Here is a 22,899-nt window from a genome sequence, read left to right as displayed (position 1 = left end):
TAAGGAAAATGCAGTCTCCACAGATCCAGAGTACCCAACACATCAACAGGGACCAGTAGTTGAGGGATGTTAGAACTTCTTAGACCTACCTGCAAGTGATCTGCCTTCCACCAGCATACAGCCATCCTGCAAAATGGACAGCGACCTCCCGCCGCCGCCATTCCGCATCACCGGAAAATTCTCCCTTGTGCAGTTTCTCATGTGCTGCCATAGTTTCCACTGTTACAGTGCTGTAATAATGTGGACTAAGAAGAGGGAAATATCCACATGCTCATGACAAATTCGCCAATGTACATTGAAGATGGGGTGTGAAACTGGGCCGATGCTGCCACCACTTCAGTACTTTTGGATTGTCCCATCCACAGGATCATAAACCAACAGTGTTCACATGAAAATGTGGAGCTTTAATGCAGCCACCAGCACAAAAGTACAATAGATGAAAATGAAAGGAAATGAAAATCGCTTAATGTCACAAGTAGGCTTCAAATGAAGTTACTGTGAAAAGCCCCTAGTCGCCACATTCCGGCGTCCGTTTGGGGAGGCTGGTACGGGAATTGAACCGTGCTGCTGGCCTGCCTTGGTCTGCTTTCAAAGCCAGCGATCTTGCCCTGTGCTAAACAAGCCCCTTTTGAGCCCAGTTCACCATGCTGGCCGCTGCCAGCCACCAGGTGGTGCTACCCTCGAGTGACCTTGAGGGCCGGGATTCTCCGATCCTGCGCCGGGTCGGAGAATCCCCGGGGGGGGGGAGGGGCGAATCCCGCCCCGACGCCAGCTGCCCTATTCTCAGGGGCAGGCGGGATTCCCGCCACGCCGGTCAGGGGCCGTTGATAGCGGACCCCCGGCGATTCTCCGGGCCCGGACGGGCCGAGTGGCTGTAGAGCGTTGGCCAGTCCCGCCGACGGGAATTACTCACCTCAGGCACGGCGGGACCTGGTAGGTAAGTGTGCGGGGGGCGGTCATGGGGGGCTGCAGGGAGATCCGACCCCAGGGGGACTCCCACGGGGGCCTGGCCCGTGATCGGGGCCTACCGAGGGGGGGGAGGGGGGGGGCTTCTTTCCTCCGCGCCGGGCCCCTGTAGGGCTCCTGAGGTCACCCATTAGGAGTTTGGATTTTGTGGGTGGAGTCAGACTACCCATTGGATGGGAATTATTGATCAGAACATGTGGAGTCAGCAGAGAGAGTATAAGAACTCACTCAGAGACCAAGAAACTATCTGATTCCACTGCTGCCGATCGCACTGAAATCTGACAACAGAAGCACAGCCGCTGCTAAGATGAGCAAGATTGTGCTGTACGAGCAACCAAATTTCACTGGCAAGTGGAAGGAGTTTAGAGGCAATGTCCCTGATCTCGCAGTTGAGCTCTTCGCGAAGACTGCTCGCTCCCTGAAGGTGGAGGGGAAACACTGGGTCGCTTACAAGGGCAAAAAGTTCACCGGAGATTTCGTAGTTTATGGGGCAGGTGATTATAACCAACTTGGCGACATGGACACACAGATTGAGTCCTTGCGCCTGGTGAAAGAAGAGTTAGGAAACCCGGACATTGTCCTGTATGAAAATATCAACTTTTGTGGTCAATCTCGAAATGTCGATGAAGACGTTGCCGATCTGAGGAGAGCTGAATTCGACCATCTGGTCTCATCCCACAAGGTGAAGCAAGGCGTCTGGATTCTGTATGATGAAGTCGATTATCAAGGGAACCGCTTGATCACATTTCAGGGTGACGAGTGCGCCGACTACAGAGAATTCGGCTGGAATGACAAGTTGGCTTCCCTCAAAGCCTTAAAGTGAAGTGATTTCGAAGTGTGAAAACTCCAACTTGCAAGTGGCTTGCTCAGGTCTGTCCCAGGCTGATCTGCTTCGATTGCTGCCCACCCTCTGGTGATAGACTGTCCTCCCTGCAGTAACCGCAATGTCGAAGAGAATGAGAGCCTGCGCTCAACATCTGGACTGAAATAACCATCCGCTCGGCCCAAACTGATTTCACATCTGTGGAACCCTGAAAAGCTCGTTCTTGTTATTCCTCAGTGCAAGATGAATTATGTCCGTTTATTCCTCTGTTCTGTAAAGCTGCTTTGCTCTGTCAGTAAATAACCAATCAAATAAAATTCCAATTCTGCAAACTCATTCTCTGTGTTTGTGTTTGTTAGTCTCCAAATTCCGGGCTCTTTCTTTTGTTGAAACAACGGGGAATCTGTGAAAGTTTATGATTGAAGGATGTAATTTTTTTTGGGCAGTAACACAGTGATTCTCACTGTTTCTGGTTAGTAAAGATATAAAGAGGAAGAATTGAATCCCTGGACAGGGATCCTCACCCTGTGAGCTGATAACTCGTTCCCGAGACACTGAGCCACACGACTGGTCTCACTGATTCTAACCCAAATGTAAGTGTATTTTACTGATGTTGTCTGAACACTAATATTTAAACTAACTCCACCCAGATGCAAGCAGAGGCTTTGTCAGCAACACTGGAATTGGAGATGAGATTTAACAGGGCTTTTGAAAGTTTGAGTTTGTCAGATTGTTTTTAAATGTGAGTGAGGAGAGACATGACGAGCACCGTCTCCTCCACCCTGACCTCCAAGTGTGAGGAGTTCAGGCATTTTCTCACCCACTGAGACATCTGACCAGCTGCCTCTATCCTCCCTCCCCCTAGCTCGCTGGACTAAAGTTTCTCCACCACTTCTCCCACTGCCTTAGCCCTGAACGCACATCTTCCTCCAGTTTCTCCCCAACCCCGCTCATGCCTTCTCCGAGCCTCCTGCTCTCTCCACCCTGCTCTCTCCACCCTGCTCTCTCCACCCAAGCCACTGAGCGGCCTGGCAGCTTGCTCACCCTTTTGTCGTCTGATATTGTTGACAGGTGTGCGTGTTAAACATCGCCACCCTGTGTACCAATCCCCCTGCCCCCATACCCCAAAAGCCCGGCCCCATAACCCAAATCCCCATAACCTGAATCCTCCATAACCCAAATCCCCCATACCCTGAATCCCCCATAACCCAAACCCCCCATACCCCATAACCTGAATCCCCCATAACCCAAATCCCCCATACATCCATAACCTGAATCCCCCATAACCCAAATCCCCCATACTCCCATAACCTGAATCCCCCATAACCCAAATCCCCCATAACCTGAATCCCCCATAACCTGAATCCCCCATAACCCAAACCCCCCATACCCCATAACCTGAATCCCCCATAACCTGAATCCCCCATAACCCAAATACCCCTGCCCCCATAACCTGAATCCCCCATAACCCAAATCCCCCTGCCCCCATAACCTGAATCCCCCATAACCTGAATCCCCCATAACCCAAATCCCCCTACCCCCATAACCTGAATCCCCCATAACCCGAATCCCCATAACCCAAATCCCCCATAACCGGAATCCCCATAACCCAAATCCCCCTGCCCCCATAACTCTCTTGTAGACCAAAAATCTGTCTCACTCAGTCTTAAAAATATTCAATGACCCAGTCTCCACAGCACTCTGCAGCTTCCGAATTACTTGCGACAGTTTTCTTTCAAGTATTTTAATTCAATATTTTCAATTTTATACACAACAATGCAACAGTAACAGGGAGGTGCGGCAATGCAGTGGTTAGCACTGCTGCCTCATGGCGCTGAGAACTCGGGTTTGATCCCGACCCTGGTTCACTGTCCGTGTGGAGTTTGCACATTCTCCCTGTGTCTGTGTGGGTCTCACCCCCACACCCCCCACACGAAAGTGCCCTTTAAATTGGAAAAAAATAAATAGAAGTACAATAATAATCTTTAGTATCACAAGTAAGCTTACATTAACACTGCAAGGAAGTTACTGTGAAAAGCCCCTAGTCACCACATTCTGGCATACACACACATACTTGGATGGAATATTCAGGGATGACACTCGACCAGGAAAATGACACATGGGATGCAAGCACTTTAAGTCCATTAAAAACGGCTTTTATAACCGGTGTTAAACCTGAAGTTTCTGCTGCCTTGAATTTGGTTTTACCAGCTTGGGCCACAGCTGGCACATACCGAGACATAGTTGACCGATGCATTCAGGTAGATCGTGGTTTGCACAATCAGGCAACTTTTAACACTGCAGCTGCTCAAATGCAGCCTATTGTTCAATCCAGCCCATGTTACCTGCTGCTCCAGCGGCGGCTGTTGCAGCACCTGCAGGAATATCAGCAGTAACTACAATTTCACCACCAGCGCCAGAGCAAACATGTACCCTTGCTCCATTAAAATCATGTAAGAAAATACCACAATGTCTTTTCTGTGGTAGAATAGGACACTGGATGGCAAAATGCTATCAAAAACAACGGATGGATTCAAGAGATGATAATGAAGTAGACAATGTTCACTACAATACATCTCCACCTCGTGGTCAACCATGTAACACGTACCAACAAGACACACCCAGTATGGCTTCTGGTCAGCACCACTGGCTAAGCAACTACAACCATAGTTTGCTGTTACAGTTAATCAACAACAGTATCATAATAGCCCAACTGTTTACCACATGGCTTTACAGAATCATCTCAGGCAACTGCCTGTTCGGCCTTCCACCATTATCCAATATGAAGATGATGTTCTGATAACCTCCATCAATAAAGATGATCATGACAAAGACTTACGGGTGGTCTTGAACCACCTCAGTACTAACAGTCACAAAGCTAGCTTTCACAAAGCACAAATTGCCCAGAAAGATGTTTACTTCGGACAGAAAATTTCCAAACGAAAAAGGGAACTTACTCAGAACAGAACGGTTGCCATCAAAGCCGCTAAAGAAACCTCAATGTATCGCTAAAAGGTTGCCAAGAACTGTCAACTTAAGAAAACTGTCATTATTCTGAAAGTTGCTTTATTAATTTAAAGAAATTAACATATCTTGTTAGCTGTGTTTCCTTTAACAGAATCGACAAATTCATCTACAGAAAATCAAGATACAGCACAAGATTGGTTCAGTTATATATTTAATAAGTTATTGTATTTGATATTTTAAAATAAATGTTTAAAATTAGCCAGGAAATTAAAACTTCAAACAATGTGGAAGCTGGTTTTTAAAAAAAACCTCAAATCTATATTCCAAAAGAACAGATCGTTCAAAGACATTTGATAACGGGAATTTGGCAGCAATCCAACTTTTACTCCCAGTCCATTTGAGTGACAAAAAAAAACGTTTAGAGATGCGAATGGCATCATTCCAAGCTATACGCCCCTTTTTGTCTCTGCAAGAAAATTAACACTTTCAACAAGCTTTTGTGTATAATCCAGAGGATGCCAATTTTGATATTGCTGAATTATGTAATCATGATATCAATTTTCAATCAGTATATCAATGATAAGATCTGTAAAATGTTAACCGTAGTATTACAAAATCGAATGGCACTTGACTATGTGCTAGCCGAAAAAGGTGGCACCTGCGCCCTGATTGGTGTAGAGTGTTGCACTTTTATTCCCGATAACTCTAAAGAAGTTAAAGATTTGGCATTACATATCCAAAAAAAAAATCAAAAAACTTGATCCACCCCAATTTATCTCTCTCTGGGATAAAATTTGTGGGTGGTTTGGACACACTGGAATGTCCACAATAAGAATAATCCTATTCTCCTGTGTAGCTGTATTCATTATTTACATAAGATACCAATGTGATCAAATTTGATTAATTTATTAATTATAATTATTATTTTGAAATGCCTGTTGCAATGTTAAGTGTCCATTCTATTGTTTAAAACTGTAATGACAATATGAATGAGTTATTCTTTGCGCTTTTACCTATCCTATCGCATTAATGATGTCTTTTATCTTATGGTGATATATCTCACTTAATTTTTCGATTTATCAAAGGGCCGACTGTAGAAGCCAGGTATTTCGAATACAACTAGTATAGGTAAAAGATAACTGTTTAAGCATAAATATTAAGCCTCAGTTTTAAATACCCATTTATACAGCATAATTCACTTTTACTGAGGTCCGTTGTTCTGGCAAATGCATATTTTCAAAGTCAGTGTGACATTAAAACAGCACAGTTGCAAGACAATTTGACACTGCTTGTGCTAATTGTCAAGGACAAGGACTGAATACCATAGCAACATGAAAGCACCATTGTTCACAATGCAGATAACAGCTAAGTCAGAAAAGCTAATGTTGCACATTGAAGATGGACGGCTTGCCATCAAATCAAATGTGTTTGAGTCTAACCCAAAGCAATTAGGATTATATTGGGGTGTGATTAGATGACTTAAGACAGACATGAAAGTGTATAACTGAAAGGTTTCCGCCCGCCATTTTGAGTCTTTCTGTAGAGTTTCTGTGTTGTGTTTTGTGTTGTCTGTCCTTAATTGCTGTCTTTAATTCTCTAAGTCTTTCTGTTAGTGAGTCTTTGTGTTGTTGTGTTGTCTTTCTGTTAGTTTTAGTCAGTTTTATCCTTAATAGTCTTTCTGTTAGTTTAGGAGATGTCTTTTGGGGGTTCTGTCTTTGTGTTAGTCTGTGTCAGTGATGTAGTGTACTTTTGACTTTGAGTTTGAGTTTAGCTGAAGATTAGCTCTCTCTCTCTCTCTTCATGTTTCATTGCCAGACTTTGACCTTTTAAAAGTTACTTTCGAGCTGTCTGCCTAAGCAAAGAAAGATAATGTCTGTAATTCTCTGAAAGCATCGAATTGTCTACAAATTGCCTTTTAAATGACTTTCAAATTATAATCAAGCAACTACAAATAAAACAATTCTTTTTGGCACCTGAGAAGTTTTAACTGAAGTTTCTGCTGAGTTCCAGTATTCGCAAAGTGCTACTGGTAACTGAATAGCAGAAATTATATAAATTCCTTCAACTTTACATCGTCAAATAATACTAGGAATCCAACAACTTGGCATAGTCCAGAAATATTACAAATCTTATAACTTGTCGTATTGCGCCAGGACTTTGATTCATCAACTAAGCTTCCCCCATAGAACATAGAACATAGAACATAGAACAATACAGCGCAGTACAGGCCCTTCGGCCCACGATGTTGCACCGAAACAAAAGCCATCTAACCTACACTATACCATTATCATCCATATGTTTATCCAATAAACTTTTAAATGCCCTTAATGTTGGCGAGTTCACTACTGTAGCAGGTAGGGCATTCCACGGCCTCACTACTCTTTGCGTAAAGAACCTACCCCTGACCTCTGTCCTATATCTATTACCCCTTAGTTTAAGGCTATGTCCCCTCGTGCTAGCCATTTCCATCCGCGGGAGAAGGCTCTCACTGTCCACCCTATCTAACCCTCTGATCATTTTGTATGCCTCTATTAAGTCTCCTCTTAACCTTCTTCTCTCTAACGAAAACAACCTCAAGTCCATCAGCCTTTCCTCATAAGATTTTCCCTCCATACCAGGCAACATCCTGGTAAATCTCCTCTGCACCCGCTCCAAAGCCTCCACGTCCTTCCTATAATGCGGTGACCAGAACTGTACGCAATACTCCAAATGCGGTCGTACCAGAGTTCTGTACAGCTGCAACATGACCTCCTGACTCCGGAACTCAATCCCTCTACCAATAAAGGCCAACACTCCATAGGCCTTCTTCACCACCCTATCAACCTGGGTGGCAACTTTCAGGGATCTATGTACATGGACACCTAGATCCCTCTGCTCATCCACACTTTCAAGAACTTTTCCATTAGCCACATATTCCACATTCCTGTTTTTCCTTCCAAAGTGAATCACCTCACACTTCTCTACATTAAACTCCATTTGCCACCTCTCAGCCCAGCGCTGCAGCTTATCTATATCCCTCTGTAACCTGCTACTTCCTTCCTCACTATCGACAACACCACCGACTTTAGTATCGTCTGCAAATTTACTCACCCACCCTTCTGCGCCTTCCTCTAGGTCATTGATAAAAATGACAAACAGCAACGGCCCCAGAACAGATCCTTGTGGTACTCCACTTGTGACAGAACTCCATTCTGAACATTTCCCATCAACCACCACCCTCTGTCTTCTTTCAGCTAGCCAATTTCTGATCCACATCTCTAAATCACCCTCAATCCCCAGCCTCCGTATTTTCTGCAATAGCCTACCATGGGGAACCTTATCAAACGCTTTGCTGAAATCCATATACACCACATCAACTGCTCTACCCTCGTCTACCTGTTCAGTCACCTTCTCAAAGAACTCGATAAGGTTTGTGAGGCATGACCTACCCTTCACAAAGCCATGATTAAAGCCAAATTAAAGCCAAAAACTTGGCGTAGTTCGGCAGGTTAAGATCCCTTTAAATTAAAGATTCTCAGCAATTGGCGAGCCAGCCAGGAGTTAACATTCTTTCAAATACAAGATTCTAACATTGGCGAGCCAGCCAGGAGTTAAGATTCTTTCAATTACAGATTCCAACACTCAGCTAACAACTTTCTCTGGGTGGCCGCATTGTTAATACCGCAAACCAAACGGTCACGTAACATTTCTGACAAGGTCTCACCATAGTCACAGTACTCCGCAATCCTGCGTAGCCTGGATAGAAAATCGGCAAGGGATTCTCCAGGGGTCCTCTCAGCGGTATAAACCGGTAACGCTGGACTATCGTGGATGGGGTTGGGTTAAAATGTTGCCCCACTATATTCACAAGTTCATCAAACGTTTTGGTGTCCGGCGCGGCTGGGTACGTAAGGCTCCTAATCTTCCAAACGTATGCGGGCCGCAAGCGGTGAGCAATATGACCACCTGGTGCTCGTTTTCAGTGATATTGTTTGCTCGGAAATAGTAACGCATCCGTTGTGCGTACTGGTTCCAGCTTTCCAGCGCAGCATCAAAAACATCCAAATGTCCGTACAGAGGCATGGTATAATAGAAAACAACTTCCAACCTGTATCCAACAAAAATCCAGGGAGGTGGCTTCAGCAGTGTAGACAGCTATTCACTTTAACCCTCGTCGCCAGTTTTGTGAGGGCCACGAAGAATCCAGCACGAGTTTTAAGGATACAAAGTAATAACATTTATTCACAATAACATATATATAACAGCAGCAGCAACGTCCCTTGCTGCACACTCCTTCCTCCTGGTTCCAAACTGGCCAGCTTTATTTATACTTGGAGTTTACTAATGGTTTCTCCGCCCCCCTCATTGGGGAAGCTCATACTCCCACAGGATTGTGGGATTGTCATTAGTCCCCAGCCAATGGTAAGCAGGCAGGTTATAACATTAACCTTCGCTGCACTCCCTCCATAGCAAGACCATCCCCACAGCTACAAGACTCCTCAACGACTCCCCCTCGGACTGATCTGTTCCCTGTAAGAACACTATTCACGATGCCCTATGCTGCTCTTGCTCATGTATTTGCTTTGTTTGGCCCCTTGTTCCGCACTGTAACCAATCACTGTTTGTTGATATACCATTTGTCAATGCTCTCTGTTGATTCTTCTCTTTGTCTACTGTGTACGTACTGTGTACGTTCCCTCGGCCGCAGAAAATACTTTTCACTGTACTTCGGTACATGTGACAATAAATCAAATCCAAATCCTTCCTCAAATAAAGACACCAAAACTGCACACAAGACTCTAGGTGTGGCCTCACCAATACAATTGCAGTAAAACATTTCTATTCCTATACTCAAATCTGCTCGCTATGAAGGCCAACATACCATTTGCCTTCTTTACTGCCTGCTGTACCTGCGCGCTTACTTTCAGCAACTGATGCACAAGGGCACCAAGGTCTCGCTGAGTATCCACCTCTCTCAATTTACACCCATTCAAATAATAATTTGCCTCCCCATTTTTGCTACTGAAGTGGATATCCTCACATTTAGCACAGGGCTAAATCGCTGGCTTTGAAAGCAGACCAAGGCAGGCCACCAGCACGGTTCAATTCCCGTACCAGCCTCCCCGAACAGGTGCCGGAATGTGGCGACTAGGGGCTTTTCACAGTAACTTCATTTGCAGCCTACTTGTGACAATAAGCAATTTTCATTTCATCTGCCATGCATATGCCCACTCACTCAGCCTGTCCAAATCAACCTGAAGCATCTCTACAGTTCTCACAGTTCACCCTCTGACTGAACTTTGTATCATGTGCAAATTTGGAGATAATATTTAGTTCCCTTGTCCAAATCGTTAATGTATAATTTGAACAGTTGGGGGTCCTAGCACAGATCCCTGCGGTACCCCATTGGTCACTGCCTTCCAATCAGAACAAGACCCATTTATTGCAACTTTTTTCTTCCTGTCTACTAACCAGCTTTCTATCCATCTCAAGACACAACCCACAATCCCATACACTTTACCTTGACATAGTAATCTGCTGTGTGAAACCTTGTCGAAAGCCTTCTGAAAGTCTAAATAAACCACATCCACCGGTTCTCCTTGGTCAACTCTATTAGTAACATCGTCAAAGAATTCGAATAGATTTGTCAAGCATGATTTTCCTTTTGTGAACCCATGCTGAGTTTGTCTGATTACACCATGTGTTAATTTGCTGTGAAATCATAAAATGAAAATGAACACCGCACAACTTTGAACAGCCTTTCAGAATCAAATATGTGTCTATTTCTTTGAATCATAAATCAAAATGATCAATTTTCGTTGCTGAGGAAAAAATAATTCAGTGATGCATGAGGGGGTGGCACGGTGCTGCACTGGTTAGCACTGCTGGCTCACGGCACCGACGACCTGGGTTCGAGCCCAGCTTGGGTCACCGTCCGTACAGAGTTTGCACATCATCCACACAACCCAAAGGTGTGCAGGGTAGGTGGATTGGTGACAATAAATTGTCCCTTAATTGGAATTATTAATAAAATGTTTTTAAAGTATTGATGCATGAGGCAACATTTCTATGCTTTCTTTTCACTCTTAAGTTTTACTTGACAACGCTGATTTCCTGTGTTACAGAGACTGCACTGACTTCGTCATATATCTGTAAGCAGATGTTTTGAATGATTTTTGAAGTTTTCCAAAATACCCTCAGTCTGTGTGATCCAATTTAGTAATAACTCGCAGCAAACGTGTCCTTGAAATGTATGTCCCTGTCAGGCAGGGAAGAGATGGTCGAGTGAGGGAACCATGGTTGACAAGAGAGGTTGAATGTCTTGTTAAGAGGAAAAAGGAGACTTATGTAAGGCTGAGGAAACAAGGTTCAGACAGGGCATTGGAGGGATACAAGATAGCCAGGAGGGAACTGAAGAAAGGGATTAGGAGAGCTAAGAGAGGGCATGAACAATCTTTGGTGGGTAGGATCAAGGAAAACCCCAAGGCCTTTTACACATATGTGAAAAATATGAGAATATGAGAATGACTAGAGCGAGGGTAGGTCCGATCAAGGACAGTAGCGGGAGATTGTGTATTGAGTCTGAAGAGAGGTCTTGAACGAGTACTTTTCTTCTGTATTTACAAATGAGAGGGGTGATATTGTTGGAGAGGACAGTGTGAAACAGACTGGTAAGCTCGAGGAAATACTTGTTAGGAAGGAAGATGTGTTGGGCATTTTGAAAAACTTGAGGATAGACAAGTCCCCCGGGCCTGACGGGATATATCCAAGGATTCTATGGGAAGCAAGAGATGAAATTGCAGAGCCGTTGGCAATGATCTTTTCGTCCTCACTGTCAACAGGGGTGGTACCAGGGGATTGGAGAGTGGCGAATTTCGTGCCCCTGTTCAAAAAAGGGACTAGGGATAACCCTGGGAATTACAGACCAGTTAGTCTTACTTCGGTGGTAGGCAAAGTAATGGAAAGGGTACTGAAGGATAGGATTTCTGAGCATCTGGAAAGACACTGCTTGATTAGGGATAGTCAGCACGGATTTGTGAGGGGTAGGTCTTGCCTTACAAATCTTATTGAATTCTTTGAGGAGGTGACCAAGCATGTGGATGAAGGTAAAGCAGTGGATGTAGTGTACATGGATTTTAGTAAGGCATTTGATAAGGTTCCCCATGGTAGGCTTCTGCAGAAAGTAAGGAGGCATGGGATAGTGGGAAATTTGGCCAGTTGGATAGCGAACTGGCTAACCAATAGAAGTCAGAGAGTGGTGGTGGATGGCAAATATTCAGCCTGAATCCCAGTTACCAGTGGCGTACCGCAGGGATGAGTTCTGGGTCCTCTGCTGTTTGTGATTTTCATTAATGACTTGGATGAGGGAGTTGAAGGGTGGGTCAGTAAATTTGCAGACGATACGAAGATTGGTGGAGTTGTGGATAGTAAGGAGGGCTGTTGTCGGCTGCAAAGAGACATAGATAGGATGCAGAGCTGGGCTCAGAAGTGGCAGATAGAGTTTAACCCTGAAAAGTGTGAGGTTGTCCATTTTGGAAGGACAAATATGAATGTAGAATACAGGGTTAACGGTAGAGTTCTTGGCAATGTGGAAGAGCAGAGAGATCTTGGGGTCTATGTTCATACATCTTTGAAAGTTGCCACTCAAGTGGATAGAGCTGTGAAGAAGGCCTATGGTGTGCTCGCGTTCATTAACAGAGGGATTGAATTTAAGAGCCGTGAGGTGATTATGCAGCTGTACAAAACTTTGGTAAGGCCACATTTGGAGTACTGTGTACAGTTCTGGTCACCTCATTTTAGGAAGGATGTGGAAGCTTTGGAAAAGGTGCAAAGAAGATTTACCAGGATGTTACCTGGAATGGAGAGTAGGTCTTACGAGGAAAGGTTGAGGGTGCTAGGCCTTTTCTCAGTAGAACGGAGAAGGATGAGGGGCGACTTGATAGAGGTTTATAAGATGATCAGGGGAATAGATAGACAGTCAGAGACTTTTTCCCCGGGTGGAACAAACCATTACAAGGGGACATAAATTTAAGGTGAAAGGTGGAAGATATAGGAGGGATATCAGAGGTAGGTTCTTTACCCAGAGAGTAGTGGGGGGCATGGAATGCACTGCCTGTGGAAGTAGTTGAGTCGGAAACATTAGGGACCTTCAAGCAGCTATTGGATAGGTACAAGGATTACGGTAAAATGATATAGTGTAGATTTATTTGTTCTTAAGGGCAGCACGGTAGCATTGTAGATAGCACAATTGCCTCACAGCTCCAGAGTCCCAGGTTCGATTCCGGCTTGGGTCGCTGTCTGTGCGGAGTCTGCATGTCCTCCCCGTGTCTGCGTGGGTTTCCTCCGGGTGCTCCGGTTTCCTCCCACAGTCCAAAGATGTGCAGGGAAGGTGGATTGGCCATGATAAATTGCCCTTAGTGTCCAAAATTGCCCTTGGTGTTGGGTGGAGGTGTAGAGTTTGGGTAGGGTGCTCTTTCCAAGCGCCGGTGCAGACTCAGGGGGCCGAATGGCCTCCTTCTGCACTGTAAATTCAATGATAAGCTACGATTAATCTAGGACAAAGGTTCGGCACAACATCGTGGGCCGAAGGGCCTGTTCTGTGCTGTATTTTCTATGTTCTATGTTCAAACTGACCCAATGATTAACTCAGAAAGTGAATGTTTTTTTACATTCAAACCCCAGGGAGGAATGTTCACAACTTTCCCTCCTGTGCCGAGATACACAAATTAATTCTTCAAAGTCTCTTCAATTTGCATTTTTCCCATTATTAATTCCCCAATCTTACTCTCCAACAGATATCGCTTTTGTCAAACTCTCTTCCTTTTTATGCATTTGTTGAAAGTTCTACTCTTTTTATACTTCTTGCTCATTTTCTCTCATCCTCCAATCTGTTCCTCTGGGATATAAGGGTGTTCCCAATATTCTCAGCTCCCCCTCATTAATCTGTACAAAGTCTTACAACACCAGGTTAAAGTCCAACAGGTTTGTTTCGATGTCACTAGCTTTCGGAGCGCTGCTCCTTCCTCAGGTGAATGAAGAGGTATGTTCCAGAAACACATATGTAGCCAGATTCAAAGATGCCAAACAATGCTTGGAATGTGACCATTAGCAGGTGATTAAATCTTTACAGATCCAGAGATGGGGTAACCCCAGGTTAAAGAGGTGCGAATTGTGTCAAGCCAGGACAGTTGGTAGGATTTTGCAGGCCAGATGGTGGGGGATGAATGTAATGCGACATGAATCCCAGGTCCCAGTTGAGGCCGCACTCATGTGTACGGAACTTGGCTATAAGTTTCTGCTCGGCGATTCTGCGTTGTCGCGCGTCCTGAAGGCCGCCTTGGAGAACGCTTACCCGGAGATCAGAGGCTGAATGCCCTTGACTGCTGAAGTGTTCCCCGACTGGAAGGGAACATTCCTGCATGGTGATTGTTGCGCGATGTCCGTTCATTCGTTGTCGCAGCGTCTGCATGGTCTCGCCAATGTACCACGCTTCGGGACATCCTTTCCTGCAGCGTATGAGGTAGACAACGTTGGCCGAGTCGCACGAGTATGTACCGCGTACCTGGTGGGTGGTGTTCTCACGTGTAATAGTGGTATCCATGTCGATGATCTGGCACGTCTTGCAGAGATTGCCATGACAGGGTTGTGTGGTGTCGTGGTCACTGTTCTGAAGACTGGGTAGTTTGCTGCAAACAATGGTTCGTTTGAGGTTGCGCGGTTGTTTGAAGGCAAGTAGTGGGGGTGTGGGGATGACCTTGGCAAGATGTTCATCTTCATCAATGACGTGTTGAAGGCTGTGAAGAAGATGTCGTAGTTTCTCCGCTCCGGGGAAGTACTGGACGACGAAGGGTATTCTGTCGGTTGTGTCCCATGTTTGTCTTCTGAGGAGGTTGGTGCGGTTTTTCGCTGTGGCGCGTTGGAACTGTCGATCGATGAGTCGAGTGTCATATCCGGTTCGAACGAGGGCATCTGTGTTCATTAATCATTAATCTGTGTTCACATTGTTCTATCAGCTGCTCAGAACAGAGCGGCAACATTGTGGCGGGGTGCACATGCGCAGTGCCGGTGTCAGGGAGCAGGGTGGACTGCACATGCGCAGTGCCGGACCCAGGGAGGCAGGCGCACATGCGCACTGCCGGCTGACGGATGTAGCACGCCGACCCTTGCAAAGCCCCGCCCCGGTGAACATTGAAGCGGCGTCATCGGGGGGCGGGGCCCAGCCGTCACAGAGGTGTGCGATCTGTGCTGTCATCCGACAGAAGGCTTTGTGTCGTCATAAAGGGGCAGGGCTCTGACCTTCTGTCTCCGTCCCGGGGGGGGGGGGGGTGTCAGTCCCTCAGTCGGGGTCGGGGGGGGGTGTCAGTCCCTCAGTCGGGGGGGGGGGGGGTGTCAGTCCCTCAGTCGGGGTCGGGGGGGGGGGTGTCAGTCCCTCAGTCGGGGTCGGGGGGGGGGTCAGTCCCTCAGTCGGGCCGGGGGGGGGTCAGTCCCTCAGTCGGGGTCGGGGGGGGGGGGGGTGTCAGTCCCTCAGTCGGGGTCGGGGGGGGGGGGGTGTCAGTCCCTCAGTCGGGGGGGGGGTGTCAGTCCCTCAGTCGGGGGGGGGGGTGTCAGTCCCTCAGTCGGGGTCGGGGGGGGGTGTCAGTCCCTCAGTCGGGGGGGGGGGGTGTCAGTCCCTCAGTCGGGGGGGGGGGGGGGGTGTCAGTCCCTCAGTCGGGGTCGGGGGGGGTGTCAGTCCCTCAGTCGGGGGGGGGGGGGTGTCAGTCCCTCAGTCGGGGGGGGGGGGTGTCAGTCCCTCAGTCGGGGGGGGGGGTGTCAGTCCCTCAGTCGGGGGGGGGGTCAGTCCCTCAGTCGGGGGGGGGGGGTCAGTGCCTCAGTCGGGGGGGGGGGGGGTCAGTCCCTCTGTCGGGGGGGGGTGTCAGTCCCTCAGTCGGGGTCGGGGTCGGGGGGGTGGGAGTGTCAGTCCCTCAGTCGGGGTCGGGGGGGGGGGTGTCAGTCCCTCAGTCGGGGTCGGGGGGGTGTCAGTCCCTCAGTCGGGGTCGGGGGGGTCAGTCCCTCATTCGGGGTCGGGGGGGGGTGTCAGTCCCTCAGTCGGGGTCGGGGGGGGGTGTCAGTCCCTCATTGGGGGGGGGGGTGTCAGTCCCTCATTCGGCGGGGGTGTCAGTCCCTCATTCGGGGGGGGGTCAGTCCCTCAGTCGGGGGGGGGTCAGTCCCTCAGTCGGGGGGGGCGGGGGGTCAGTCTCTCAGTCGGGGGGGGGGTCAGTCCCTCAGTCGGGGGGGGGGGGGTCAGTCCCTCAGTCGGGGGGGGGTCAGTCCCTCAGTCGGGGGGGGGGTCAGTCCCTCAGTCGGGGGGGGGGGTCAGTCCTCAGTGGGAGGGGGGTGTCAGTCCCTCAGTCGGGGGGGGGGTGTCAGTCCCTCATTTGGGGGGGGTGTCAGTCCCTCATTCGGGGGGGGTGTCAGTCCCTCAGTCGGGGTCGGGGGGGGGGGGTGTCAGTCCCTCATTCGGGGTCAGGGGGGGTGTCAGTCCTTCATTCGGGGTCGGGGGGGGGTGTCAGTCCCTCATTCGGGGTCGGGGGGGGGTGTCAGTCCCTCATTCGGGGTCGGGGGGGGGGTCAGTCCCTCATTCGGGGTCGGGGGGGGGGTCAGTCCTTCATTCGGGGGTCGGGGGGGTGTCAGTCCCTCATTCGGGTCGGGGGGGGTGTCAGTCCCTCAGTCGGGGGGGGGGGGGTCAGTGCCTCAGTCGGGGGGGGGGTCAGTGCCTCAGTCGGGGCGTGGGTCAGTCCCTCAGTCGGGGGGGGGGGGTCAGTCCCTCAGTCGGGGGGGGGTCAGTCCCTCAGTGGGGGGGGGGTCAGTCCCTCAGTGGGGGGGGGGTCAGTCCCTCAGTCGGGGGGGGGGGGGTCAGTCCCTCAGTCGGGGGGGGGGAGTCAGTCCCTCAGTCGGGGGGGGGGTCAGTCCCTCAGTGGGGGGGGGTCAGTCCCTCAGTCGGGGGGGGGGGGGTCAGTCCCTCTGTCGGGGGGGGGGGTCAGTCCCTCAGTCGGGGGGGGGGGTCAGTCCCTCAGTCGGGGGGGGGGTCAGTCCCTCAGTCGGGGGGGGGTCAGTCCCCTCAGTCGGGGGGGGGTCAGTCCCTCAGTCGGGGGGGGGTCAGTCCCTCAGTCGGGGGGGGGGGGGTCGGTCCCTCAGTCGGGGGGGGGGGTCAGTCCCTCAGTCGGGGGGGGGTCGGTCCCTCAGTCGGGGGGGGGGTCGGTCCCTCAGTCGGTGGGGGGGGTCGGTCCCTCAGTCGGTGGGGGGGGGCGGTCCCTCAGTCGGGGGGGGCGGTCCCTCAGTCGGGGGGGGGGTGTCAGTCCCTCAGTCGGGGGGAGGGTGTCAGTCCTCAGTCGGGGGGGGGGTCAGTCCCTCAGTCGGGGGGGGTCAGTCCCTCAGTCGGGGGGGTGTCAGTCCCTCAGTCGGGGGGGGGGGTGTCAGTCCCTCAGTCGGGGTCGGGGGTGGTCAGTCCCTCAGTCGGGGTCGGGGGGTGGTGTCAGTCCCTCAATCGGGGGGGGCGGGTGTCAGTCCCTCAGTCGGGGGGGGGGGTGTCAGTCCCTCAGTCGGGGGGGGGGGTCGGTCCCTCAGTCGGGGGGGGGGGTCGGTCCCTCAGTCGGGGGGGGGGGGGTGTCAGTCCCTCAGTCGGGGGGGGGTGTCAGTCCCTCAGTCGGGGGGGGGGGTGTCAGTCCTCAGTCGGGGGGGGTGTCAGTCCCTCAGTCGGGGGGGGGTCAGTCCCTCAGTCGGGGGGGGGGTGTCAGTCCCTCAGTCGGGGGGGGGGTGTCAGTCCCTCAGTCGCGGGGGGTGTCAGTCCCTCAGTCGGGGGGGGGTGTCAGTCCCTCAGTCGGGGGGGGGGGTCAGTCCCTCAGTCGGGGGGGGTCAGTCCCCTCAGTCGGGGGGGGGGTGTCAGTCCCTCAGTCGGGGGGGGGGGGTGTCAGTCCCTCAGTCGGGGGGGGGGTGTCAGTCCCTCAGTCGGGGGGGGGGGGTGTGTCAGTCCCTCAGTCGGGGGGGCGGGTGTCAGTCCCTCAGTCGGGGGGGGTCAGTCCCTCAGTCGGGGGGGGGGGTCAGTCCCTCAGTCGGGGTGGGGGTCAGTCCCTCAGTCGGGGGGGGGTCAGTCCCTCAGTCGGGGGGGGGGTCGGTCCCTCAGTCGGGGGGGGGGGTCGGTCCTCAGTCGGGGTCGGGGGGGGTGTCAGTCCCTCAGTCGGGGTCGGGGTCGGGGGGGTGGGAGTGTCAGTCCCTCAGTCGGGGGGGGGGGTGTCAGTCCCTCAGTCGGGGGGGGGGTGTCAGTCCCTCAATCGGGGGGGGGTGTCAGTCCCTCAGTCGGGGGGGGGGTGTCTGTCCCTCAGTCGGGGGGGGGTCAGTCCCTCAGTCGGGGGGGGGGGGGTCAGTCCCTCAGTCGGGGGGGGGTGTCAGTCCCTCAGTCGGGGTCGGGGGGGGTCAGTCCCTCAGTCGGGGTCGGGGGGGGGTGTCAGTCCCTCATTCGGGGGGGGGGTGTCAGTCCCTCATTCGGGGGGGGTTTCAGTCCCTCAGTCGGGGGGTGGGGTGTCAGTCCCTCAGTCGGGGTCGGGGGGGGGGTGTCAGTCCCTCAGTCGGGGGGGGGTCAGTCCCTCAGTCGGGGGGGGGGTCGGTCCCTCAGTCGGGGGGGGGGTCGGTCCCTCAGTCGGGGTCGGGGGGGGGTGTCAGTCCCTCAGTCGGGGTCGGGGTCGGGGGGGTGGGAGTGTCAGTCCCTCAGTCGGGGGGGGGGGGGTGTCAGTCCCTCAGTCGGGGGGGGGTGTCAGTCCCTCAATCGGGGGGGTGTCAGTCCCTCAGTCGGGGGGGGGGTGTCTGTCCCTCAGTCGGGGGGGGGTCAGTCCCTCAGTCGGGGGGGGGGGTCAGTCCCTCAGTCGGGGGGGGGTGTCAGTCCCTCAGTCGGGGTCGGGGGGGTCAGTCCCTCAGTCGGGGTCGGGGGGGGGGTGTCAGTCCCTCATTCGGGGGGGGGTGTCAGTCCCTCATTCGGGGGGGGTTTCAGTCCCTCAGTCGGGGGGTGGGGTGTCAGTCCCTCAGTCGGGGTCGGGGGGGGGGGTGTCAGTCCCTCATTCGGGGTCAGGGGGGGGGTGTCAGTCCTTCATTCGGGGTCGGGGGGGGTGTCAGTCCCTCATTCGGGGTCGGGGGGGGGGTGTCAGTCCCTCATTCGGGGTCGGGGGGGGGTCAGTCCCTCATTCGGGGTCGGGGGGGGGGGTCAGTCCCTCATTCTGGGTCGGGGGGTGTCAGTCCCTCATTCGGGGTCGGGGGGGGGTGTCAGTCCCTCATTCGGGGTCGGGGGGGGGGTCAGTCCCTCATTCGGGGTCGGGGGGGGGGGGGTCAGTCCCTCATTCTGGGTCGGGGGGTGTCAGTCCCTCATTCGGGGTCGGGGGGGGTGTCAGTCCCTCATTCGGGGTCGGGGGGGGTCAGTCCCTCATTCGGGGTCGGGGGGGGGGGTGTCAGTCCCTCATTCGGGGTCGGGGGGGGGTCAGTCCCTCATTCGGGGTCGGGGGGGTGTCAGTCCCTCAGTCGGGGTCGGGGGGGGGGTCAGTCCCTCATTCGGGGTCGGGGGGGTGTCAGTCCCTCAGTCGGGGTCGGGGGGGGGTCAGTCCTCATTCGGGGTCGGGGGGGTGTCAGTCCCTCAGTCGGGGTCGGGGGGGGGGTGTCAGTCCCTCATTCGGGGGGGGGGCGGGTGTCAGTCCCTCATTCGGGGGGGGGTGTCAGTCCCTCATTCGGGGGGGGGGGTCAGTCCCTCAGTCGGGGGGGGGGTCAGTCCCTCAGTCGGGGGGGGGGGGTCAGGTCTCTCAGTCGGGGGGGGGTCAGTCCCTCAGTCGGGGGGGGGGGGTCAGTCCCTCAGTCGGGGGGGGGGGGGGTCAGTCCCTCAGTCGGGGTGGGGTCAGTCCCTCAGTCGGGGGGGGGTCAGTCCCTCAGTCGGGGGGGGGGGTCAGTCCCTCAGTCGGGGGGGGGGTCAGTCCCTCAGTGGGGGGGGGGGTCAATCCCTCATTCGGGGGGGGGGGTGCGTCAGTCCCTCATTCGGGGGTCGGGGGGGTCGGGGGGGTGTCAGTCCCTCAGTCGGGGTCGGGGGCGGGTGTCAGTCCCCTCATTCGGGGGGGGGCGGGTGTCAGTCCCTCATTCGGGGGGGGGGTGTCAGTCCCTCATTCGGGGGGGGGTCAGTCCCTCAGTCGGGGGGGGGGGTCAGTCCCCTCAGTCGGGGGGGGGGGGTCAGTCTCTCAGTCGGGGGGGGGTCAGTCCCTCAGTCGGGGGGGGGGTCAGTCCCTCAGTCGGGGGGGGGGGGTCAGTCCCTCAGTCGGGGGGGGGGTCAGTCCCTCAGTCGGGGTGGGGTCAGTCCCTCAGTCGGGGGGGGGGTCAGTCCCTCAGTCGGGGGGGGGGTGTCAGTCCCTCAGTCGGGGGGGGGGGTCAGTCCCTCAGTGGGGGGGGGTCAGTCCCTCAGTCGGGGGGGGGGGTGTCAGTCCCTCATTCGGGGGGGGTGTCAGTCCCTCATTCGGGGGGGGTTTCAGTCCCTCAGTCGGGGGGTGGGGTGTCAGTCCCTCAGCCGGGGTCGGGGGGGGGTGTCAGTCCCTCATTCGGGGTCAGGGGGGGGTGTCAGTCCTTCATTCGGGGTCGGGGGGGGGTGTCAGTCCCTCATTCGGGGTCGGGGGGGGGGTGTCAGTCCCTCATTCGGGGTCGGGGGGGGGGTCAGTCCCTCATTCGGGGGTCGGGGGGGGGGGGTCAGTCCTTCATTCGGGTCGGGGGGGTGTCAGTCCCTCATTCGGGGTCGGGGGGGGTCAGTCCCTCAGTCGGGGGGGGGGGGTCAGTCCCTCAGTCGGGGGGGGGGGGGTCAGTCCCTCATTCGGGGTCGGGGGGGTGTCAGTCCCTCATTCGGGGTCGGGGGGGTGGGTCAGTCCCTCAGTCGGGGGGGGGGGTCAGTCCCTCATTCGGGGGGGGGATCTCAGTCCCTCATTCGGGGGGGGGTGTCAGTCCCTCAGTCGGGGGGGGGTCAGTCCCTCAGTCGGGGGGGGGGGTCAGTCCCTCAGTCGGGGGGGGGGGGGGTCAGTCCCTCAGTCGGGGGGGGGTCAGTCCCTCAGTCGGGGGGGGGGGTCAGTCCCTCAGTCGGGGGGGGTGTCAGTCCCTCAGTCGGGGGGGGGGGTCAGTCCCTCAGTCGGGGGTGTCAGTCCCTCAGTCGGGGGGGGGGTCAGTGCCTCAGTCGGGGGGGGGTCAGTGCCTCAGTCGGGGGGGGTCAGTCCCTGAGTGGGGGGGGGTCAGTCCCTCAGTCGGGGGGGGGGGGTCAGTCCCTCAGTCGGGGGGGGGGTCAGTCCCTCAGTGGGGGGGGGTCAGTCCCTCAGTCGGGGGGGGGGGGTCAGTCCCTCAGTCGGGGGGGGGGGGTCAGTCCCTCAGTCGGGGGGGGGTCAGTCCCTCAGTGGGGGGGGGTCAGTCCCTCAGTCGGGGGGGGGGGGTCAGTCCCTCAGTCGGGGGGGGGGTCAGTCCCTCAGTCGGGGGGGGGTCAGTCCCTCAGTCGGGGGGGGGGTCAGTCCCTCAGTCGGGGGGGGGGGGTCAGTCCCTCAGTCGGGGGGGGGGGGGTCAGTCCCTCAGTCGGGGGGGGGTCGGTCCCTCAGTCGGGGGGGGGGTCGGTCCCTCAGTCGGGGGGGGGGGTCGGTCCCTCAGTCGGGGGGGGGTCGGTCCCCTCAGTCGGTGGGGGGGGGTCGGTCCCTCAGTCGGGGGGGGCGGTCCCTCAGTCGGGGGGGGGGTGTCAGTCCCTCAGTCGGGGGGGGGTGTCAGTCCCTCAGTCGGGGGGGTCAGTCCCTCAGTCGGGGGGGGTCAGTCCCCTCAGTCGGGGGGGGGGGTCAGTGCCTCAGTCGGGGGGGGGGTCAGTGCCTCATTCGGGGTCGGGGGGGTGTCAGTCCCTCAGTCGGGGTCGGGGGGGGGGTCAGTCCCTCATTCGGGGTCGGGGGGTGTCAGTCCCTCAGTCGGGGTCGGGGGGGGGTGTCAGTCCCTCATTCGGGGGGGGGGCGGGTGTCAGTCCCTCATTCGGGGGGGGGTGTCAGTCCCTCATTCGGGGGGGGGGGGTCAGTCCCTCAGTCGGGGGGGGGGGGTCAGTCCCTCAGTCGGGGGGGGGGGTCAGTCTCTCAGTCGGGGGGGGTCAGTCCCTCAGTCGGGGGGGGGGGTCAGTCCCTCAGTCGGGGGGGGGGGGGGTCAGTCCCTCAGTCGGGGTGGGGTCAGTCCCTCAGTCGGGGGGGGGTCAGTCCCTCAGTCGGGGGGGGGGTCCAGTCCCTCAGTCGGGGGGGGGTCAGTCCCTCAGTGGGGGGGGGGGGTCAGTCCCTCATTCGGGGGGGGGGGTGCGTCAGTCCCTCATTCGGGGTCGGGGGGTCGGGGGGGTGTCAGTCCCTCAGTCGGGGTCGGGGGCGGGTGTCAGTCCCTCATTCGGGGGGGCGGGTGTCAGTCCCTCATTCGGGGGGGGGGGTGTCAGTCCCTCATTCGGGGGGGGGTCAGTCCCTCAGTCGGGGGGGGGTCAGTCCCTCAGTCGGGGGGGGGGGGGTCAGTCTCTCAGTCGGGGGGGGGTCAGTCCCCTCAGTCGGGGGGGGGGTCAGTCCCTCAGTCGGGGGGGGGGGGTCAGTCCCTCAGTCGGGGGGGGGTCAGTCCCTCAGTCGGGGTGGGGTCCAGTCCCTCAGTCGGGGGGGGGGTCAGTCCCTCAGTCGGGGGGGGTGTCAGTCCCTCAGTCGGAGGGGGGGGTCAGTCCCCTCAGTGGGGGGGGGTCAGTCCCTCAGTCGGGGGGGGGTGTCAGTTCCTCATTCGGGGGGGTGTCAGTCCCTCATTCGGGGGGGGTTTCAGTCCCTCAGTCGGGGGGTGGGGTGTCAGTCCCTCAGCCGGGGTCGGGGGGGGGTGTCAGTCCCTCATTCGGGGTCAGGGGGGGGGTGTCAGTCCTTCATTCGGGGTCGGGGGGGGTGTCAGTCCCTCATTCGGGGTCGGGGGGGGGTGTCAGTCCCTCATTCGGGGTCGGGGGGGGGGTCAGTCCCTCATTCGGGGTCGGGGGGGGGGGTCAGTCCTTCATTCGGGGGTCGGGGGGGGGGTGTCAGTCCCCTCCATTCGGGGTCGGGGGGGTCAGTCCCTCAGTCGGGGGGGGGGGTCAGTCCCTCAGTCGGGGGGGGGGGTCAGTC

The 22,899-nt window shown here is 55.0% G+C and overlaps 1 protein-coding gene across 1 annotated transcript; it reads left to right on the top strand.

Moving 5' to 3' along the window:
• Positions 1-1,273: 1,273 nt before the first annotated feature.
• LOC140411316 (epidermal differentiation-specific protein-like) lies at positions 1,274-1,789 on the top strand. Its single transcript, XM_072500437.1, has one exon. It carries the CDS (start codon positions 1,274-1,276, stop codon positions 1,787-1,789), a length of 516 nt encoding a protein of 171 aa, XP_072356538.1.
• The last annotated feature ends 21,110 nt before the right edge of the window (positions 1,790-22,899 follow it).

This window comes from Scyliorhinus torazame, chromosome 4 (genome assembly GCF_047496885.1).
Source record: "Scyliorhinus torazame isolate Kashiwa2021f chromosome 4, sScyTor2.1, whole genome shotgun sequence".
NCBI classification, from domain to species: Eukaryota; Metazoa; Chordata; class Chondrichthyes; order Carcharhiniformes; family Scyliorhinidae; genus Scyliorhinus; species Scyliorhinus torazame.
This window is presented reverse-complemented; position numbering and strand designations above follow the sequence as displayed.

What these genes read in the sequence shown, in the direction of transcription:
- LOC140411316 (XM_072500437.1), top strand. Translation starts at nt 1,274, where the DNA reads ATGAGCAAGATTGTGCTGTACGAGCAACCAAATTTCACTGGCAAGTGG.